This window comes from Rhinopithecus bieti, unplaced genomic scaffold (assembly GCF_001698545.2).
Source record: "Rhinopithecus bieti isolate Rb0 unplaced genomic scaffold, ASM169854v2 scaffold_31173, whole genome shotgun sequence".
NCBI lineage: Eukaryota > Metazoa > Chordata > Mammalia > Primates > Cercopithecidae > Rhinopithecus > Rhinopithecus bieti.
Window position 1 is genome coordinate 1,562,009 of NW_016813861.1, and position 21,199 is coordinate 1,583,207.

The 21,199-nt window shown below is 42.0% G+C and overlaps 1 protein-coding gene across 5 annotated transcripts in view; it reads right to left on the bottom strand.

The window, feature by feature from the left end:
- ECT2L (epithelial cell transforming 2 like) overlaps nucleotides 1–21,199 on the bottom strand; it is a 124,173-nt gene that overhangs the window by 88,667 nt on the left and 14,307 nt on the right. For all 5 annotated transcript variants that reach the window (XR_001880846.1, XR_001880847.1, XM_017848982.1 and 2 more), the window contains exons 2-3: nucleotides 13,576–13,744; nucleotides 12,288–12,400 (exon numbers count right to left, since the gene is read on the bottom strand). Coding sequence is in view for 3 of the 5 variants with exons in the window: in XM_017848982.1 (XP_017704471.1) it covers nucleotides 12,288–12,400; nucleotides 13,576–13,641 (179 nt within the window). In the remaining 2 variants the exon portion in view is untranslated. The remainder of the gene's footprint in view (nucleotides 1–12,287; nucleotides 12,401–13,575; nucleotides 13,745–21,199) is intronic.

Here is a 21,199-nt window from a genome sequence, read left to right on the forward strand (position 1 = left end):
AAAAAAAAAAAAAAAAAAAAAAAAAAAAAAAAACTTAGCCAGCACCCTAGCCTGAGTGACAGAGTGAGACCCTGTCTCAAAATAAGAAGAAGAGAAATTAACATGTCAAAAGAACTCGAGAGTTATCTTGAGGAGGCTCCCCTGGCCAGGAACAACACAATTTCAATACCAATAAGAAAATAACTGAAATGGATTAAAACATAAGATACTTCAGTTCATGAGTTTATAGTACTATGAAGAACTCAGTGATCAATTTTGGAGGATGGCATAAAACCAAGCTATTGGTTAGAAAATTGGTAAATAAAATCAACATGTGTCTTTCCTGTATGAACTCTACCTCAGGGGAAAACACCTCATTAAAGAGGGAAAGTTTCTCTTTATAGAAGTATGCTAACTAGTAAACAGAAAAGGAATGACGAGGTAGTATATCGACATTTTGCAACCCCTAATGAAACAGTGGACCCATGCCAAGATTGTCAATGGCATCTAACAGCACACAGAAAAACCACTGGAACTCGCCAGCTTCTGAAGGAAGAACAAAACACCACCTTTAAAGTATTCTTATCAAAAAATCAAATGTGACTTTCATCAGGCCTGAAACTACCAGTTTTCAGGAAAAGGGGAGGCAGAAAGTTACAATCAGCAAAATATAGACTGTGGGAAACTCTACAGGACAAGGAAGAAAAGAAAAAGAGTGAGGAGAGAAAACCTATACATTAAAAGAAACCTAGAAGTCATATTAATCAGTTGCAATTTGTGAACCTTACTGGGTCCTGAGTTAAAGCAATTATTTTTAAAGTAAGTTATGAGATCATTGAGGAAAATTGATTACTGACTAGACATTTGATTATACTAAGAAATTATTTTTTCAGGCCGATAATGCAATTGTGATTAGATTTTAAAAAATAGTCCTTTATGAAAAAGTTATGTACTGGAATATTAAAGTATGAAATGACATCATGCCTACAGTTTGCTTTCAAATAAACCGGGGGCGGGGGCTGGGCGTGGTGGTTTATGCCTGTAATCCTAGCACTTTGGGAGGCCGATGAGGGTGGATCACTGAAGTCAGGAGTTTGAAACCAGTCTGGCCAACATGGTGAAACCCCGTCTCTACTAAAAATATAAAAATTAGCTGGGTGTGATGGCACGCACCTGTAATCCCAACTACTTGGGAGGCTCAGAGGCAGGAGGACCTCTTGAACCTGGGAGGCGGAGGTTGCAGTGAGCTGAGATTGTGCTGCTGCACCTCAGCCTGGGGGACAGAGCGAGACTCCATCTAAAAAACAACAAAACAAATAATAATAACCCAGGGTATATAGGGTGGTTACAACTTCAGGGAAATAGATGAAATAATATGAACCATGAGCTGATAATTATTAAAAATGGGTGCTGAATATGCCGAGGTCCCTTATATTTTTGTATATGTGTTAGGCCCTTCTTGTGTTGCTATAAAGAAATATCCCAGACTGGATATTTTTTTTTTCCTGTTTTGTTTGAGACAGAGTCTCACCCTGTTGCCCAGGCTGGAGTGCAATGGTGTGATCTCAGCTCACTACAACCTCCGCCTCCCAGATTCAAGGATTCTCCTGCCTCAGCCTCCAGAGTAGCTGGGATTTCAGGCATGTGTCACCACATCTGGCTGATTTTTTGTTTCTTTAGTAGAGACGGGGTTTAACCATGGTGGCCAGGCTGGTCTTGAACTCCTGATCTCGTGATCTGCCCATCTAGGCCTTCCAAAGTGCTGGGATTACAGGTGTGAGCCACCGCACCTGGCTGGGACTGGGTAGTTTATAAAGAGGAGAGCTTTAATTGGCTCATGGTTCTGCAGGCTTTACAGGAAGCATGGTGCTGGCATCTGCTTGGTTTCTTAGGAGGCCTCAAGAAGCTTCCAATCATGGTGGAAGGTGAAGGGAAAGCAGGCACGTCACATGAAGAAAGCAGGAGCACGAGAGTGAGACAGTGGGGGAGTTGGGGGAGGGTGCCATACACTTTTAAATGACCAGATCTCTTAGACGCTCACTATCATGAAGACAGCACCAAACCATGAGGGATCTGCCCCCATGACCCAGATACCTCCCTCCAGATCTCCCTTCAGTATTGGGGATTACAATTCATTATGAGATTTGGGTGGGAACTAATACCCAAACTCGATCAGTATAGTTTGGTTTTCTTTTTTTTTTTTTTTTTTTTTTTTTGAGACGGAGTCTCGCTCTGTCGCCCAGGCTGGAGTGTGCAGTGGCCGGATCTCAGCTCACTGCAAGCTCCGCCTCCCGGGTTCACGCCATTCTCCTGCCTCAGCCTCCTGAGTAGCTGGGACTACAGGCGCCCGCCACCTCGCCCGGCTAGTTTTTTGTATTTTTTAGTAGAGACGGGGTTTCACCATGTTAGCCAGGATAGTCTCGATCTCCTGACCTCGTGATCCACCCGTCTCGGCCTCCCAAAGTGCTGGGATTACAGGCTTGAGCCACCGCGCCCGGCCAGTTTGGTTTTCTTTTTCTTGAGATGGAGTGTCTGTTGCCTGAGCTGGAATGCAATGATGTGATCTCAGCTCACTGCAACCTCTGCCTCCCAGGTTCAAGAGGTTCTCCTGCCTCAGCCTCCCAAATTACAGACAACTGCCACCACATCCAGCTGTGTTTTGTATTTTTAGTAGAGTCAGGGTTTCACCATGTTGGCCAGGCTGGTCTTAAACTCTTGACCTCAAGTGATCCTCCTGCCTTGGCCTCCCAAAGTGCTGGGATTTCAGGTATGAGCCATCGTGCCTGGCCTATATCATTATAGTTTTAATTAAACTTGAATTTTCCCAAAATAAAGAAAAAATAATTTCTAGCAAACAATCTACCTTGCTGTTGGTTTTTTCTAGTAATTCTTAGTGGCTGGTATGTATGTAGGGGAGAAATTTAAAAGTTCAGGTATTCAGACTAGGATTTTGGAAGATGAATGTGATAAAAATCTTGAACAAGAGAGCTGAGAGAATTGGAGTGTGAATTACTAACATGGCAGGCCATGGCCCTTAAATGGGGTGATCAGGCAAGTTAAATACCAAGGAAAGGGCTGATTGACAGAGAGCAGAGGAGCCCGTGGACTGCAAGGTCAGTGAGTAGAACAGCGATCAAGATGGGGATAGCTGAACAGGCAAACTGGGAGAAGAGGGAATGCTTCCATCAGTGACTTTGGATTAACTGTAATGCATTTATTGTGGGAGTCGTTGATTAAGGCAGGGGGAGAAAAATTCATTTTGGGTGATAAGACCAACTGGGTGTCCAGAGTGTGAAGTGGGTTTTCCTCGTGAATGCCAGTGTCACACAGACTAATGACCGGGTTTGGGATATAAACGAAATGAAGAACCATGTGCTGTTGTCTTCAGAGGACGAGAGAGCAAAACTGGATATGGCTAAAGCAATAAGGAGAGTGATTGAAGTTTCTTTGAAAAAAAAATTCTGGATAATTGGTCTAATCGGATCCATATATAGTCATACGAATGCACAGGAGTGTAAAAAGAAGGCTGTATATGGTGGTGGATCATTGGATTATTGGTGATTGCTATTTCCCTCTTTTTACTTATCTATATTTTCTTTTCTTTTCTTTTTTTCTTTTTTTTTTTTTTTTTTTTTTTTTTTTTTTTTTTTTTTTTTTTTTTGTTTAGATGGAGTCCTGCTCTGTCGCCCAGGCTGGAGTGCAGTGGCATGATCTCAGCTCACTGTGACTTCTGCCTTATGGGTTCAAGCGATTCTCCTGCCTCAGCCTCCCTAGCAGCTGGGATGACAAGTGTCCCCCACCACACCTGGCTAATATTTTTGTATTTTTAGTAGAAACGGGGTTTCACCATGTTGGCCAGGCTAGTCTCGAACTCCTGACCTCAAGTGATCCACCCGCCTCAGCCTCCCAAAGTGTTGGGGTTACAGGCGTGAGCCACTGTGCCCGGCACTATCTGTATTTTCTAATGCTTCTACAAAAGCCTGGTATTGGTGTTGAGCAGGCAAAGAAGAACCAAGGCTCTCACACATCCTGTCCCCTACAGATAGAACAGTCACTCTCTAAGTCTTTGCTTGTCTGACTCCTACTTGTCCTTCAGACTCCAGTGTAAATATCCCATCCTCAGAGCAGCTTTCCCTGACCCTCTGGCCTAGGTAAAGTCCCATTACTTTTGTCACTTCTCACAGTCACAGCTACTTCTTTGTTATGTCAGGCTGGCCACGCTGGTCTTGGATCATGGGAAATGACGCATAATGCATGCACACAGACGTATTGTTGTTACGTAATTGCAGTTTGACTTCCTATGTGTTCATAATAATTTAGGGCCAATGAGGTGATGTGGTTCTGGGGGGTGGAGCCAGAAATAGCTGAAACCAGTAGAGTGGGTTAGAGTCCCGTGGCTGGTGAAAACTGTTTTGGCAACAACGCAGGCAACCAGATCAAGTGATGATAGTGGAGTTTTAGAGTGACATGTCTGGGGTACAGCCAGGATCTCTCCATCTCCTCAACAACCATTCCTGCTGCCCAAACACGTCCCTTTAGGAGGCTGACTGACACTCATTGAGCACTCCTGCTTAATGCCATCTCACAACCTTTGCTGAAACCTGTGTCCTTTACACTTGATGTGCATTATCGTGTGATCTAAGCGCTGTTTTATGTTTTTATTCTTGCTGACCCAGTCCTTTTTCAGACTCCACCATTTATTTATTTATTTATTTATTTATTTATTTATTTTTAAGACAGGGTCTCTGACTCTGTTGCCCAGGCTGGAGTATAATGGTATAATCTCAGTTCACTGCAACCTCTACCTCCCAGGCTCAAGCAATTCCCCTGCATCAGCCTTCTAAGTAGCTGGGACTACAGGCACACACCACAGCACCCAGCTAATTTTTGTATTTTTTAGTAGAGACAGGTTTTCACCATGTTGCCCAGGCTGGTCTCGAACTCCTAAGCTCAAGTGATCCACTGGCCTCTGTCCCTAAGTGCTAAGATAACAGGTGTGAGCCATTGCACCCGGCCTCCTTCACCATATAATGTCTGTCTCCACTACTGTCTTGTTCACTGCTCTGTCCCTGGCAACTGGCAGAGTGCTTGCAGCATGGCTGGGGCTAAATAAATGTGTATAAATTAAAATAAGAATTGAAAAAAGAATAAACGTTGAAAAATAGAAAAAGAAAATCACTGCTTATAATAGTTTCCTGTTGCTACTCTAACAAATTTGTAAACAAAGCTACCACAAACGTAGTGGCTTAAAGCAACAGACTGATCTTATGGTTCTGGAGGTCAGACGTCTCAAGTCACTTTCTCTGGGCTGCAGTCAGTCCCAGTGCCTTTTCCTGCTCCTGGCAGCTGCCTGCCTTCCTTGTCTCATGGCCTTTTCCTCCATCTTCAAAACCAGCAGTGGAGCCTTTTCGGCCTCCCCATCAAAGGGCTAGAAGCTTTGATGTCTGGCTGCTTCCAGGGTTCACCCTTTTTCTATCTTAGTTTTATTCTACTAGAATATAAACTGTAGTGGGCAGGCCCTTTTCCACTCTGCTCACTGTTGAGTCCCATGCACTCAGAACAATGCTTGGTCCATGGTAGGTCCTCAGTCAATATTTGTTCAATGCTAAATGAAGAAACTAGCTTTTGTCATCCATCATTTACTTACCCTTCTGTTGGTGAAATAACCCCATTTTCTATTTGGCAGTGTACATAATTCTAAAGAAGCTGACACCACAGCTCTGAAAAGCATATGATCAAGGTATAGGCCAATCCCCTGGGCACAGCAAGTGGCCAGAAATGGGCATGGGCCTAAACGAGTCTGAACGATCAGAGTAAAGCCCAAACAAATGTTTTTTTCTTCTGGACACATCTGAGGGACACATCTGAGGGAATGGAAGGAGAAAGCCATGGCTACAGAGGCAGAACAGGCACAGGAAGAAACAAGCCATTGGTTTCACTACGGAAGCACTGCAAGAAGCTTCCGCTGCAGGAAGACCCATATCTGGAGTTTTCAATGATGTGAGAATAAAATATGTCCTTCATTATTCACGTCAAGTTTTGGGCTGCCTACAGTGAAACACATTCTAAAGCCAGTAAGTAGCATCACAAGTGCAAAATGAAAAAGGCACCCACAGAACTGGAACAAATCATTTTGTTTCATTGCACTGAGACTAGAAGGGTCGAGACAGTTCATGTGATCTGTGTTCCTGACTCCAAGGAGGAGTAGAATCAAGAGATGGAAAAAGCCTTGGGGCTTTCAGGTCACCCACCCCTGTGTCTGACCCTTGGCTGTACACCAGATCACCTGAGGAACTTTGTAAAAACAGCTTCCTCCACCCCATTCCATTGTGTTGAGCCAGAATGTCTAGGGGTGAGGTTCATTATCTGTTTTACAAACTCCAAGTGATTCTGAGGGACCATCCCTTCTCAACAGCTGTGAACTTCCCATTGGTAGAAGGAAGTATCATAGCAGATCCTAATGCTAATGTCGACATTAAATTCAAAGCACTGAACATATGTATCGTGGTCTTAGAAGTATGTATAACTCATTTCTGAATCACTTTATTGAAGTCCCAAATTAATTAAATACTTAGACTATGCATGAGAGTCTGAAGGCCTTTCTCCTGTGTGTAAAAGGAATCTATTTCACTGCTAAAAGGTTTTTGTTTTTTCCTTCATGGTTCTCAGATAAAATTTAGAGTTGAGATGACCAGAGAAGTGACTACTAGATAAATGGACTGTTATGGACCATTCTCAACCTATTTTTCTTCCTTTCACTGTAAACAATGCAGCTTCAGATTTAGCAAATTCAAGGAATCAATGATGTCATCAAGGATTTCTTATATTTTCACTTTGCCATCCTCAACCGTTTTCTTTGGTCCTCAGGCTTGTCCCAAAAATAGTTCTCAAATAACTAACTGCGGTGAGCATTGGTTTTCACACAACAGTGACCACAGCTAGCAGGACGGAAGAGAAGATGTTCATCCTCAAATCTTATTTAAGTTTCTTTCAGCAAGAAGACTGTCCACCCTTACGTCTCCTTGGGCAGAATTAATATCTACACGCCCTTTCCTATAGCAGACACCAACCAGGGGAGGCAGTGATTGTGATGAATTTAGTCCAACCCTGACCCACCCTTGGTAGGGTGGGGTTACTTACCAGCCACCCCTGAAGCATAGAATGCCCGGGGGGGAAAATCAGAGTTTCTGTCAGGAAGAAGGAGAGGAATGTGGAATGACTTGGCTGGGCCAGTAATCAACAGTGTCTAACCCTGTAAGCAGGAATTGAAGAAAGACAAGGGGAAAGATTTCTCCAGCCACCTTGAATTAAATAATGAAAACTTGAATAATGCTAAGTATTAGTAATGTCCTATATTCTAATGCTTGGAATTTTTTTTTTCATGAAGTTTTGCTCTGTAGCCCAGGCTGGAGTGCAATGGTGCGATCTCAGTTCACTGCAACCTCCACCTCCCACATTCAAGTGATTCTCCTGCCTCAGCCTCCCGAGTAGCTGGGATTAGAGGTGCCCTCCACCATGCCCAGCTAATTTTTTTGAAATTAAAACTTGGAAGATTTTGAAAAACTCCTTCCTCCTAGAGAGCTACCAAATGAAAATTTTTTTCTGATTATCTTTTGTCATTTTGGAATTAGGAGTGCTTTAGATATCTGAATTCATTCAACAAGCATTTATTGAGTGGCTGCTATGTGCCTGGTATGGCTCTAAGTGCTAGAGATGAAAAGAGTCACCAAAGTCTTTGCTGTCATGGAGCCCTTATTCTAGTGGGGTAGGCAGACAGCAAATAAACAAGTCCTGCATGTCACATAGTGTCAGGTGGTGTCAAGCGGTAGACAGAGAAGCTCAACATGAGAAAGGGAGAGAGAGCAGCTCCACACACTCACAAAATGGGAGTGAGAACTTCAAGCCAGTGGATGTTGCCTAATACAGGCCAATAACCTACCCTCCATCCATCCAATCGAAGAGCTTTGCTTTTGCTTTTCCTTTTAAAACTCAATGATTTTCTTTTCGTTTCTTTTTTTTTTTTTAAGCATCATTCACCTCTAAAAACCATCCCAATTGCAAATGCTAATATTTCATGTGGTTGTCCTTAACCAGCCCACGTGTGTAGAAGGGCAGGAACATATGCAGAATACTGGGCGGAGGAGAAGGAAGTCAAGATGACTTGAATTTCCAGACTTGCCTTGGATATTTAGAAAACAGTCGTTTCAGATACAAGTGTACACTTTCACTTTGAGTACTCCCCTCTCCTCTCTGACAAAGATTCTCTGCTTGACCAAACTTCAGTCAAGCTTCTGAAACTTCCCTTTGACCCACCTGTGCACTTCCTTATAAAATTCTGTTTTAGTAAAGAGCCCTGTTAAGTCAGTTTAGGAAGAACCCCCACCCTGGATATCTTATCAGGTTCCTCATCCTCCACCCTCCCCCAGGTGTTGTCTGAGCACCCTGGCCTGTCTTCAGCAAGAGTCCTGTTGGGTCAGTGTATTCAGATCCCCGCTTACCCCTGATGTTTCCTTGAGTAATTTTCCATCCACTGAGCCCCAGCCTGCTCCTTGGCTATCCGTTCCCACTTGTCCATGCTGCATCTGAAGTTGAGCCCAATCTCTCTCCCCTGACCCCATGCAGCAGTCCCTATAGCTATCTGCTATCTCCATGGTTCTCAATAACGTCTGCTTTACTGTCTTCATCAAGTTTCATTCCATGTTTTTTTTCTTTAACATCTTCACCATCTCCACACAGAAATATTCTCCTTTTGAATGGACATTCAGTAACTGAGAGTGATGTGGCTGTTCTATATTTAAAATTAACCTAGGAGTATGTTGTCTCTGAAAAACTGCGCACCAGATTGCCTCACAGATCACAGCTGAGACAGACGTCCTCAAGTGAGCCCTTGCAGGCTGCATAGGAAGAATGGAAGTGGGAGTCGGGGCTGTTCTCTCTTAATACACCTTGGTAGATACATTTTTCTGCCCTCCAACCCCATTTCGAGTCTGCTCTGATGGAGAAAAGTGACGAGAGCGAATCCTTCATGGGCTGTTTGTTATCTCACACACACACACACAAACACGCACATACACACCTGGATCAATGTATTCCCCCTCTAGGGAATGCAGTTGCATGGATGCTGCCCCACCCACCGAGGAAAGCTGCAAGTTTGAGCAGCTCCGGCTCTGAAACCAAAGGCTTTTGTTTAAGGAATTACTAGGCACTAAGCAGAGGCAATTCAAAACCGGTTAAACTAGTGTGGCAAGGAGACTGATTCAGACTCCTCATAGGTGTCTCCAAGCATAACAGACACAAGCAACCCAGTTTCCTTTAAGGAGTCACAGGAAAGGTCAACCTAGTCAAGTGGTAGGGGAAAGACATCACTGGAAACCATTAGTCATGTGGATGACACGGGGCCATAACATACTGAGGAAAAGCCACAATTGAGATATAAAGTTGCTGGGCATGAAAGACAAGCAGAGAAGGCTTCCCAGGAGAAGGGACATTTTAGTTGTGGTGAGAAGGAGAATTTGCCAGAAGGATGGTTTAAGAAGCTGAACCTTTAAAAAAATGTCTTAAATATCATAAAATTCCACTTAGGAAATCATCTTAAAACTTAACAATAGGGAATATTTATTAGGACAGGAAAGAAAACTCTAAGATATTTGAATATATCTCATAGAGATTAAGAATTTTTTTTAAGACAGTTGTGATAACAGTTCCCACCAATATTGCAATACCCTGTTTATAACTGAATTAAAACAAAAATTATTTGGAAATTATAAAACAAAACATCTAAAACAATGGTCTCTCTACCTTGAAAGAAAGGTATTGCACAAATATAGCCTAGCTTACTTATAAAGATTTCAAGCATTCAAATAATGCTAATTTATTTCATTTATTAACAAGCTTATTTACAGTTATTGGGTAGGCAAGACTACAGGAATAAATGATTCAAAAGAAATGCTTAATAATTAAAAATGATTGTACTACCATGGGACCTAGCAATTCCATTCTTATATGTATAGCTAAGAGAAATAAAATATCCCTATGCAAAACTTGGACACAGATGTTCATAGCAGCATTATTTATAATAATTATTATAAATAAAGATGGGAAACAGTCCATACGTCCATCATCTGATGAGTGGATAAATAAAATATAGCATATCCATACAATGGGATAATATTTGGCAACAAAAAGGAAAGAAGTACTGATACGTGCTACAAAATGGATGAACCTTGAGAACACTATAATATGTGAAAGAAGCCAGTCACAAAAGACCACAATACTGTCTAATTCCATTTACACGAAAAGTCCAGAATAGGCAAATTTATAGAGACAGAAAGTAAATTCTTGTTTGCCCAGATCTAGAGGGATGGAGATGAGAAGTTACTGTTAATGGGTCGGGGGGTTCTTTATGGGCTGATGAAATGGTCTAAACATGTGGTTATGATCATGGAATTTCATGGAACTGTGAAATACAGTCTGCTCTCTGAAGAAATGCTACTGCTATCCAAAAAAAAAAAAAATGCTTTCACTGAACAGGTTAGTTTTATATTTTTGTCTCAGAAAAAAAAATTCAGTTACCAGACAAAGGATGCAATTTCCAGTGACAAAATGCCAGGCCTAAATTAAGCTGCTTCAAAATATACCACAAGATCTCTAATGACCTCCAGTGGTCATGACTAAAATTGCCTGGTTTATGATACCTGAGCCTAGAACACGACACACAAAGTGGTTATAAATGTGACGTCTGATCTGTTATTTTCTTATCTTGAAAACTGCAAAGTTGGAGTAAAAGGAAACACAGCCAATGACTATCATAAAATGTCTCTTCCCCCTGATATTTCAACATTGACTGAAGGGCCTATTTATCCGTGCCCTGTCTTTGCAGCCTCTTTCAACAGAGCCAGGAAGATGCCTGTCTCCTTCCAGTGACTCCACTGGGAGAGTCCATTAACAATCTGCTTTGTACCCACAGATGCAGGAGTAGCCGACACATGAGGAGGAGAGAAAAAATGACTGATCAAAAGAGACTGGCAGGAAAATACGTAAGAAAGAACAAGAAGCAAGTGCTCCACCTAAAATATGCCAATTGATCATGCACAACTCCCAGACACTTTTGCGGGCTATCTAAGACATCCGAAGGTTACCCTCTCCTGCAACCTCACCACCAAGTTCTAGTGAAAGTACCTAACATCAAATGATGCCATACTTAGAGTTTTTCTAAACAAACATTAGTAAATAAGCCCAAACAACTTCACACAGTCTCCTCTGTAGGCCTGATGAAGTCCCAGCTCTCTCTCCTCTGGGTAAAAGGTTCATTCGAAAGAACAATGTTTCAGAAACAGTATTCTATTATTTGTACCCTCATTGTTGGCCGTGGGCTACCAGAAATCCTCCAGACTAACATAAGGCCATTTATTTGGCATTGAAGGCTGGAAAACCATCCTGCCACATACCCGCTACCAGCCAGGCTGGATTCTTCAGCCACACCCAGGCAAGCTGGAGGGCTCTCTAGAATATTTCGGTCAGTCCACACATATCTTGAATACCTTTAACTTCACAAAAGAGAATCCGTTTCTAACATTCGTCTGGCTAGTTAACAAGCCACAGGTTGTTTTGAGAAAAATGCCTGATATTTGCTATGCTAATTAGTAAAGTATCTGATAACTCAGGTATTTTGACCTTCCAAACTAGAGCTGGCTAATGACTCCTAGGGTATTCATTCCTGACCAGAACATGAGCTGACCCTGGGCATAACTTCAACTCACAGATGTCACACTGTCTGTGCTGAGTGTTTTAAAGTAAATTACAGATATAACATGAGGGAAGGGGAAGAAAAAGAAAGAGAACCCTCTTGGCAATCCTTGACTAGGGCTGTATAAGTCTTGCTCATATTCCTAAATGTTTCAACCACTGTCACTTGTCATATATTTTTTAGATCCATCCATTTATTTAATGATTTTGCCTACCTATGTCCCAGATATCCATTTGCAATATATTGTCTGTCTGATGGTTCCAAGGAAAATTTAATATGCTAAGAGAATGTTAAAAATTCACTGACTGAAGCCATTGTGTTTTTGCCAACATGAAACAGTCCCACCGTAGTATGAAAGCGTTAAATCCCCCCACAGCTCCACTTTAGCCTCAAGGAGAAAAGGAGAAAGCAGGCACTGGAAGAGTCTGTTTATAAACCTTAAAATATCAATTGCCTGGTTTTTTTTCCCCTAGGAACAAAACATCTCTTAAAGGTTATATAAACATTTATGTATGGTTTTCTTTAAGAATCAATGTTAATTACATCATTAGGCTACACTTACCTTAACTGTGATTTAGTGCATCTTAAAAAAATCGTGAGTAAGAATTCTTGACGTTGCTTGTTAGTCCAGAGGTCAAACCAATGACTTATAAGAGCCACTCTTTCCTGAAAGAGCTATAAGGGGGAGGGGAGGAAGTGACATTTTGCTCTACAGTTCAATGTTTTTAATTGCTAAGCAATCTTTAGACAATCTACCAGCAACCTCACTGCTAATATTTGCAGAGTGCATTACAGTTCACACAGCGCTTTCACATATAGAGAGAAAGGTCTCTCCTTTCAGGTTAAACTTTTTACCCAGGGATACTGACAGGCCCAGACCTGTTGGGTGGGCTGATGGGAAAGACTGGCAAGGATGTAATTATAGAGGGGCCCAAGAAGGGCCTCTGGAAAACAAAGAGGTAATGATTCCTGGATCTTGTTTCTACCTAGGCTAATGTGGCCTAGGGAAACAGAGTCCATACATTTCATCTTGAAAACATATACGGGCTACACTCATTTAATTGTGAGAACAGGACCATTTGAGGTAGGTATAACTTCACTAACTCACAACTGTGGATCTTCATAGCACCCACCAAGATGAAAGTAAGTATCACTTAATAGCCAACAGAGACATGTCTCTAGGGAAGATATACATTAAGGACCAGAATCCCCCAAACCTGGGTTTCGGTCCAGCTTTGCTCAGATAGAGATAACAAACTCACTGTTCTTATCATAGGTTAGGCTTTAGCCCCAGCCTGGTCTAGTCTCCTTTCCCGGTGAATGAGGCTGAACTCACAAGAGCACCCATGAGAGCTCTGAGCACTCAGTTCGCCTTCTCTATTGCCAGAGCCACCATAAGCCATTAAATCACGACTTCCTGAATTACCTTAAAATAGGAGAGGCATCCCCAGGCCACATGGAACCATCCAATTGGCACAGGAGGGGAGAGAGGATTACAGAAATACACAGGAACACATGCATGAACACTCCCAGCCTCCACCACCAAAAGCACCTTCTCATATGCCTCCCCTGTCTCCAGCAACTGTATGTCCTGGAGGTCTCTATTTTGTCCCTGGAGGTACTGAGTGGAAAGGGAGGCCATCTGGAGCCTCCCTTAAGGTAGGAGATGGGGACTGGTGTGAGAAGAGACTGTCTTTGGAACAAAGCTAAGTTTATTTTTGTTTAAACTGAATCAAAAGCTAAATTCTTTAGAAAGTTTTCTTTAAAATATGGCAACATGAGACCCAATGTATCACAGTAAAATTAACCCTATGAATTAAACTTGTTCTATTTTAAAGTATGTAACTTACCTGTGTATTTAATGACTTATTGCTAAAAGGTGTCCAGGCACTAAATCTTGTGTGGAAGCTCTCCATTTCTGGAGTTCTTCAGGAAGAATCCCCAGCTGACGTCTCAGCAAATTTTCTTCCACTTCTGGAAACTACAGGTTTATTTCAATAGGTGTGCAATTAAGATCACCTAGAAATATCCAATATGTTAGTGTCCTTATAGGAATTATATAATTATAGAAATTCACATATAACATATAGACAGAATTATAACAATTCATGTGTTTAAATGTGTATATATACAATTCATCTGTGAATACAATAAGCCATACAAATACACACAAAAATCCCATGAACTTCAAATCATTGCAATTATTCTATTCTTACCTACTTTCACCCAAATCTGAATTTAAACAAAAGTTGTTTTTTACTTAGCTGGGAAAATGGGAAGCACTGGAAAGGTTTCAGGAAATGATACTTAGAAACTGACATGATTAGGCCGGGCGCGGTGGCTCAAGCCTGTAATCCCAGCACTTTGGGAGGCCGAGACGGGTGGATCACGAGGTCAGGAGATCGAGACCATCCTGGCCAACACGGTGAAACCCCGTCTCTACTAAATATACAAAAAATTAGCCGGGCGATGTGGCGGGCGTCTGTAGTCCCAGCTACTCGGGAGGCTGAGGCAGGAGAATGGCGTAAACCCGGGAGGCGGGGCTTGCAGTGAGCCGAGATCGCGCCACTGCATTCCAGCCTGGGCGACAGAGCAAGACTCCGTCTCAATTAAAAAAAAAAAAAAAAAAAAGAAAAAAAAAAAGAAACTGACCATGATTCCATCAGCGCATAGGAGGTTGACTTTTTCTTTAGCGGCTGGAAAATAAGAATTGTTATTTTGTTTAATTTTTTTTTTTTTTTTTAGATAGACTCTCGCTCTGTTGTCCAGGCTGGAGTGCAGTGGAGCGATCTTGGCTCACTACAACCTCCGCCTCCCGGGTTCAATCCATTCTCCTGGCTCAGCCTCCAGAGTAGCTGGGATTACAGGTGCGCACTACCATGCCTGGCTAATTTTTGTATTTTTAATAGAGACAAGGTTTCACCATGTTGGCCAGGCTGGTCTCGAACTCACAGATCTCAAATGATCTGCCCGCCTCGGCCCCTCAAAGTGCTGGGATTACAGGCGTGAGCCACTGCATCTGTCCAAAAGTAAGAATTTGAAGTACTAGAAGATGATATTCCACCTGCCCATTTTTCAGGACAGAGGTCAAAGAGAATATAAAGAAAAACAAAATAGGCTATTGTATTATTTATTGCTGCATAGCAAATTACTCCCAAAATTTTCAGCTTAAAACAACAAACACTTATTTCAAAGCTTCTGTGGTTCAAGAATCCAGGCACAGTTTAGAGGGTACTGTCTTAGTCTAACAGGGTTCCCACAACAACCTGCCATAGACTGGGTGACTTGCACAACAGAAATTTATTTTCTCATAGTTCTAGGGGCTATAATTCCAAGATTAAGATGCCAGTAGAGTTGGTTTGAGGAGGCTTCTCTTCCTGGCTTGTAGGCAGCTGTCTTCTCACCATGTCCTCACGTGGCCTTTCTTCCATGTACATGCAGAAACAGAGATCTCTGCTGCTGCTGCTGCTGCTGCTGCTGCTGCTGCTGCTGCTGCTGCTGCTGCTGCTTCTCCTTCTTCTTCTTTCTTCTCCTTCTCCTTCTCCTTCCTTCTCCTTCTCCTCTTCCTCCTCCTCCTCCTCCTTCCTCCTTCCTCCTTCTTCTGCTTCCTCCTTCTTCTGCTTCTCCTTTCTGCTTCTCCTTTTCCTTCTTTTGAGACAGTGTCTTGCTTCTGTTGCTCAGACTGGAGTGCAGTGGTGCAATCATAGCTCACTGAGCTGGGCGCGGTGGTTCACGCCTGTAATCCCAGCTCTTTGGGAGGCTGAGGTGGGTGGATCACTTGAGGCCAGGAGTTTTAGACCAGCCTGGCCAACATGATGAAACCCCGTCTCCACTAAAAATATAAAAATTAGCCAGGCATAGTGGCACACACCTGTAATCCCAGCTAATCCCAGCTACTTGGGAGGCTGAGGCAGGAGAATCACTTGGACCCGGAGACAGCGGTTGCTGTGAGCCATGATCGCACCACTGCACTCCAGCCCTGGGTGACAGTGAGACTCCATCTCAAAAATAAAAAATAAAAAATAAAAATCATAGCTTTCTGTAACTTTAAACGTTTGGGCTCAAGGGTTCTTCCCACCTCAGCTTCCCTAAACACTGGGATTACAGATGTGAGCTGCACCTGGTCTCTTCTTATAAGGACATCAGTCCTGTCAGATTAAAGCCCCATGACCTTGTTTAACCTTTATTCCTTATAGGCACTATCTGCAAATACAATAATAATCGGGGTGAAGACTTCAACATATGAATTTGTGGGGAAAGGGGATACATTTCAGTTCATAACCAGTACCTCTGTGTCAAGGGCTCTTATAAGGCTACAGTCGAGGTGTTTACAGGGACTGCAGTATCACTGAAGGCCCTGCAGCTCATTCATGTGGTTGTTGGTAGGATTCCATTCCTCATGCTCTGTTGGACTGAAGACTGCAGTGCTCACCAGCTGTTGGCTGGAGGCCTCCCTTGCCTTCCTTGCTACATGGTTCTCTCCATAGGGCATCTCCCATGGTAGTAGGCTTCCATCGCAGTGAGCAAATGAGAAAGCAAGAGAGGGCACACCAGAGGGAAGCCACAGTCTCTTTGTAACCTAACCTCAGAAGGGACATCCCATCAATTTCACTATATACTATTGGTTGAAAGCAAGTCACCAGGTCCAGGCCACACTCAAGGGGAGAGGATTAGATGACAGCATGAATAGTAATACAGCCTATCATAGTTTACCCTTTGGGTCAGTTCCTTTCCTTTCCCATATGCAGAACACACATTTTTAAGGAAAACAACCCCAAAGTTCCATCTCATCAATATTTTTAGCACAGAGCTCATGAGCTAAGAACGATTCACAAGGGTCTCTCTATAGATACAGGTATAGCTCCCTTTGATCTAAATGCCTTTGAACTAAAAAGATAAGTTATCTGGTCCTTGCCTCTGTAAACAATATATATCATGGTAGAACAAGGAAAGGGTAACTGCAGTAGATAGTCCCATTCTTAAAGAAGGACGACATATGAAAGGATTCATAGCAATCCTGAAATGCAGCTACAGAAGACTGGGGCCCAGTGATCATTTTGTCTCCAACAATCACATTCTCTTTTAGACCATGCCAGTGATTCCCTTGACAATGTCAACTTTTCAAAATTATCCCAAATTATGTATTTGATTCTAAGCAGTGCTATGTGCCACAATTATTTAGAGACTTTTTTTTTTCTCTCTCTCTCACTGTAGATATTTTGAGCCTATCAGGCTTCCTTAGAAAAAGCAAAACCCTGCATCTTCCTTCCTTGAGATGTTTTTCCAACTCAAAGTATTGGCTGGGTACCACCTTGTTCCATTCAGAGATCCTAACAATGGTGTGACAACCATACTTTTGACTGGTCCTTACCTAGGCATAGTTTTCAGCATCATTTATTGCTCAAAGCTCTTCTCAGTTTTTTCTTTACTAGTTGAAGATGTGAATCAGTTATTCCTTCCAACTGTGCAAATCCCTGAGTTTTGAGACTCTCTCTGAATTCTTTTATATTCCTGCTTGCAAACCAGCCAAATATTTTCTGAGCTCCTCTATCTCTTCTAGTACTTTGGCAAATGTGGCCTGTAGTAATAAACTCATTCTAATAGCATTCATTTTCTACCTCTTTGCAGACAGTACAAACTTATTAGGTATATAATATGCCCTTTAATCTATTCCAGGCTATAGTTTTACAACTTTTTCTCACTGCATCACATGGATTGCCATCTTTTCAGGTCTTCCACAACAATTTCATGCTGTCAGACTGGAATGCCACATAATATAGAATGTGTTGCTGTTGTTACGGCAACATCCTACTCCTGGAACCGATTTCTGTATCTACCAAACATTCAAGGAAGAAATTACAGTTACACAAAATCTTCCAGAGAACAGAAAAAGTGGGAATGATTCCCAAGTTCTTTTATGAAGTTGGTATAACCTTTATATAATCTTAACACCAAAACCCAAGGACTTTACAAGAAAGAAATATTACAAGCATATTACCATAAATATAGATGCATAAATCCTACCAAAAATTAGAACACCAAACTCAGTAGTATATAAAAAAGATCATATATCACCAGCAAGTTGGATTTATGTAAATTTTGTTCGAAATTACAAAATCAATGTACTTCTCATTAGGAACAAAAGAAAAAAAGAGAGAAAATTATATGATAATCTCAGTATATACAAAAAGTTTTCTTTTTGTTTGTTTGGAAAGGGTCTTGCTCTGTTGCCCAGGCTGGAGTGCAGTAGCTTGATCTTAGCTCATTGCGGCCTCAACCTCCTGGACTCATGCAAGCCTCCCACCTTAGCCTCAGCTGGGACCACAGGCATGTACCACCATGCCTTGGCCTCCCAAAGTGCTGGGATTACAGGTATGAGCCCCGCAGCTGGCCCAAAAAGTGTTTCTGATAAACCTCAATACCCGTTCACGACAAAAAGATCTCAGCAAACCAGGACTACAAGGGAATTTCCTAATCTGAATAAGGGCAAATACAATAACCTATAGCAGACATGACACTAATGGTAAAATGTTAAAACTTTCTCTCTGTTCACTACCACTATCTTTATTTAACATTATTCTGGAGGATCTTTCCAATGTGATAAACCAATAAAATAAAATAAAATAAAATGTTCAATAATTTAAAAGGAAAAAATAGGCCAGGCACGTTGGCTCACGCCTGTAATCCCAGCACTTTGGGAGGCCAAGGCAGTGGATCACTTGAGGCCAGGAGTTTGAGACCAGTCTGGCCAACATAGTAAAACCCCATCTCTACCAAAAATACAAAAAGTAGCTGGGCGTGGTAGTGCATGCCTGTAGTCCAGCTACTCAGGAGGCTGAGGCAGGAGAATTGCTTGAACCTGGGAGGCAGAGGTTGCAGTGAATTGAGATTGCGCCACTGCACTCCAGCCTGTGTGATGAGGTGAGACGCTGTCTCAAAAAAAAAAAAAAAAAAAAAGGAAAAAATTAAATTGTCGTTATGTATTACAAACATAATTATCATAATTATATGTAGAAAATATTAAAGAATCTACAGATAAATTCACAAGCTTGGCAAGGTTGCTGCACACTAGGCTTACATACAGGAATCAATTGTTTTTCTGTATGCTAACAACATTTAATAAGCAACAACATATCATTTATAACAGCATTTAAAAATCCAATATAGGCAGAAGCAGGAGGATTGCTTGAGTCTGAGTGTTTGAGACTAGCCTGTGCAACATAGCAAGACCATGTGTCTACAAAATTTTTTAAAGAAAATTAGCCAGGAATGGTGGTGCATGCCTGTAGTCCCACCTACTCTGGAGGCTAAGGTGGGAGGATTGCTTGAGTCCTGGGAGGTTGAAGTTTTACTGAGCTGTTATCTTATCCCTGCACTCCAGCCTGGGCAACTGAATGAGACCCTGTCTCCAAAACAAAAACAAAAACAAAATCTAATATAAATCAAGGTGGGACAAGTATTCCACATAGAATACTAAAAAGTTTATCCAGACAAAATTTTTCAAGACCTAAAGAAGAGTATACATCTGTGAAGATATTGATTCTTCTAAATTAATCTATTATTCAATACAGTCTCATGAAAACCCAGCAAGTGTGGGGTGTGTGTGTGTGACAAACCGATTATAAAATGTGTATGAAAATACAAAGGGTCAAGACTAGCAAAGACAACTTTAAAAAGAACAAAGTGGTTGGACTTACTCTACTTGATATCAGGACTTATTATAAAGCTAGTGTAGGCCGGGCGCGGTGGCTCAAGCCTGTAATCCCAGCACTTTGGGAGGCCGAGACGGGTGGATCACGAGGTCAGGAGATCGAGACCATCCTGGCTAACACGGTGAAACCCCGTCTCTACTAAAAAAATACAAAAAAAAAAAAAAAAAATTAGCCGGGCAAGATGGGGGGCGCCTGTAGTCCCAGCTACTCGGGAGGCTGAGGCGAGATAATGGCGTAAACCCGGGAGGCGGAGCTTGCAGTGAGCTGAGATCTGGCCACTGCACTCCAGCCTGGGCGACAGAGTGAGACTCCGTCTCAAAAATAAATAAATAAATAAATAAATAAATAAATAAATAAAGCTAGTGTAAATAACAGCATGAGATATTGGCACAAGAATAAACAAATAAACCAATGGAACAGAGCAATTATTCCAGAAACAGACCCACATACATATGGACACTTGACCTATGACAAGGATGGCACTGCAGAGCAGTGGGATAGGATGGCTCCAGTCAGTAACACATGTGGTAGAACAACTGCCCAGCTGGACCCAGCTCACCCTCAGAACTATGAGAAATAATAAATGATTATTGTTTGAAACCATTAAATTTTGGGATGGTTTGATATCCAGCAATAACAAAAAAAAATTGGTACCTGGCAGTAGAGTATTGCTATAATATAATTTAAAACATATGATACTGGCGTTGGGACTGGGAAGCAAGTGGAAATTAAAAGGGTGTGGACGAGATGGTGTAGTGGAGTCTAGAGAAAGGCTAGTCAGAAGATTACTGGCATTATGTAGCAGTGGAAAGTTTAGTAACACTGTTACCTGCACTAATGTGGAGGATAGAAAATGTGTCAATGAATTTATAGACCTGGCTAAAGAAATTCTGAGCAGGATGTAGAAAGTGCTGATTGGCTCCTTTAGCTGTCCAAGGTGAGAGATATGAATTAACCTAAAAAATCTGTTTCGTCTTGGGGCAAATTTTAATGACAAAGAATATCTAGGCCGGGTCCAGTGGCTCATGCCTGTAATCCTAGCACTTTGGGAGGCTCAGACCGGCAAATTGCTTGAGCTCAGGAGTTTGAGACAAGCTTGGGCAACATGGCAAAACCCTGTCTCTAAAAAAATATACAACCATTAATAGGGTAAAAGAAAACAAAAATTACCCCTGGGACAGCAAGACCAACCCTTCCTCTCTCTCTTCCTCCTCAGCCTACTCAACACCAAGATGATGAGGATGAAGACCTTTGTGATGATCCACTTCCACTTAATGAACAGTGAATATATTTTCTCTTCCTTATGATTTTCTTAATAACATTTTCTTTTCTCTAGTTTACTTCATTGAGAGAATACAGTATATAATACGCATAACATACATTATATGTTAATCGGCTGTGTTATCAGTAAGGCTTCCAGTCAACAGTAGGCTATTACTAGTTAAGTTTTGGGGAGTCAAAAGTTATGCATGGCCAGGTGCAGTGGTTCACGACTGTAATCCCAGCACTTTGGGAGGCTGAGGTGGGCAGATCACCTGAGGTTAGGAGTTTGAGACCAGCCTGACCAATGTGGCAAAACCCCATCTCTACTAAAATATAAAATTAGCTGGCCATGGTGGGCACCTGCAATCCTAGCTACTCGAGAGGCCAAGACAGGAGAATCGCTTGAACCCAGGAGGCGGAGGTGGCAGTGAGTTGAGATTTCACCACTGCACTCTAGCGTGGGGGACAGAGCGTGGCTCCATCTCAAAAAAAAAAAAAA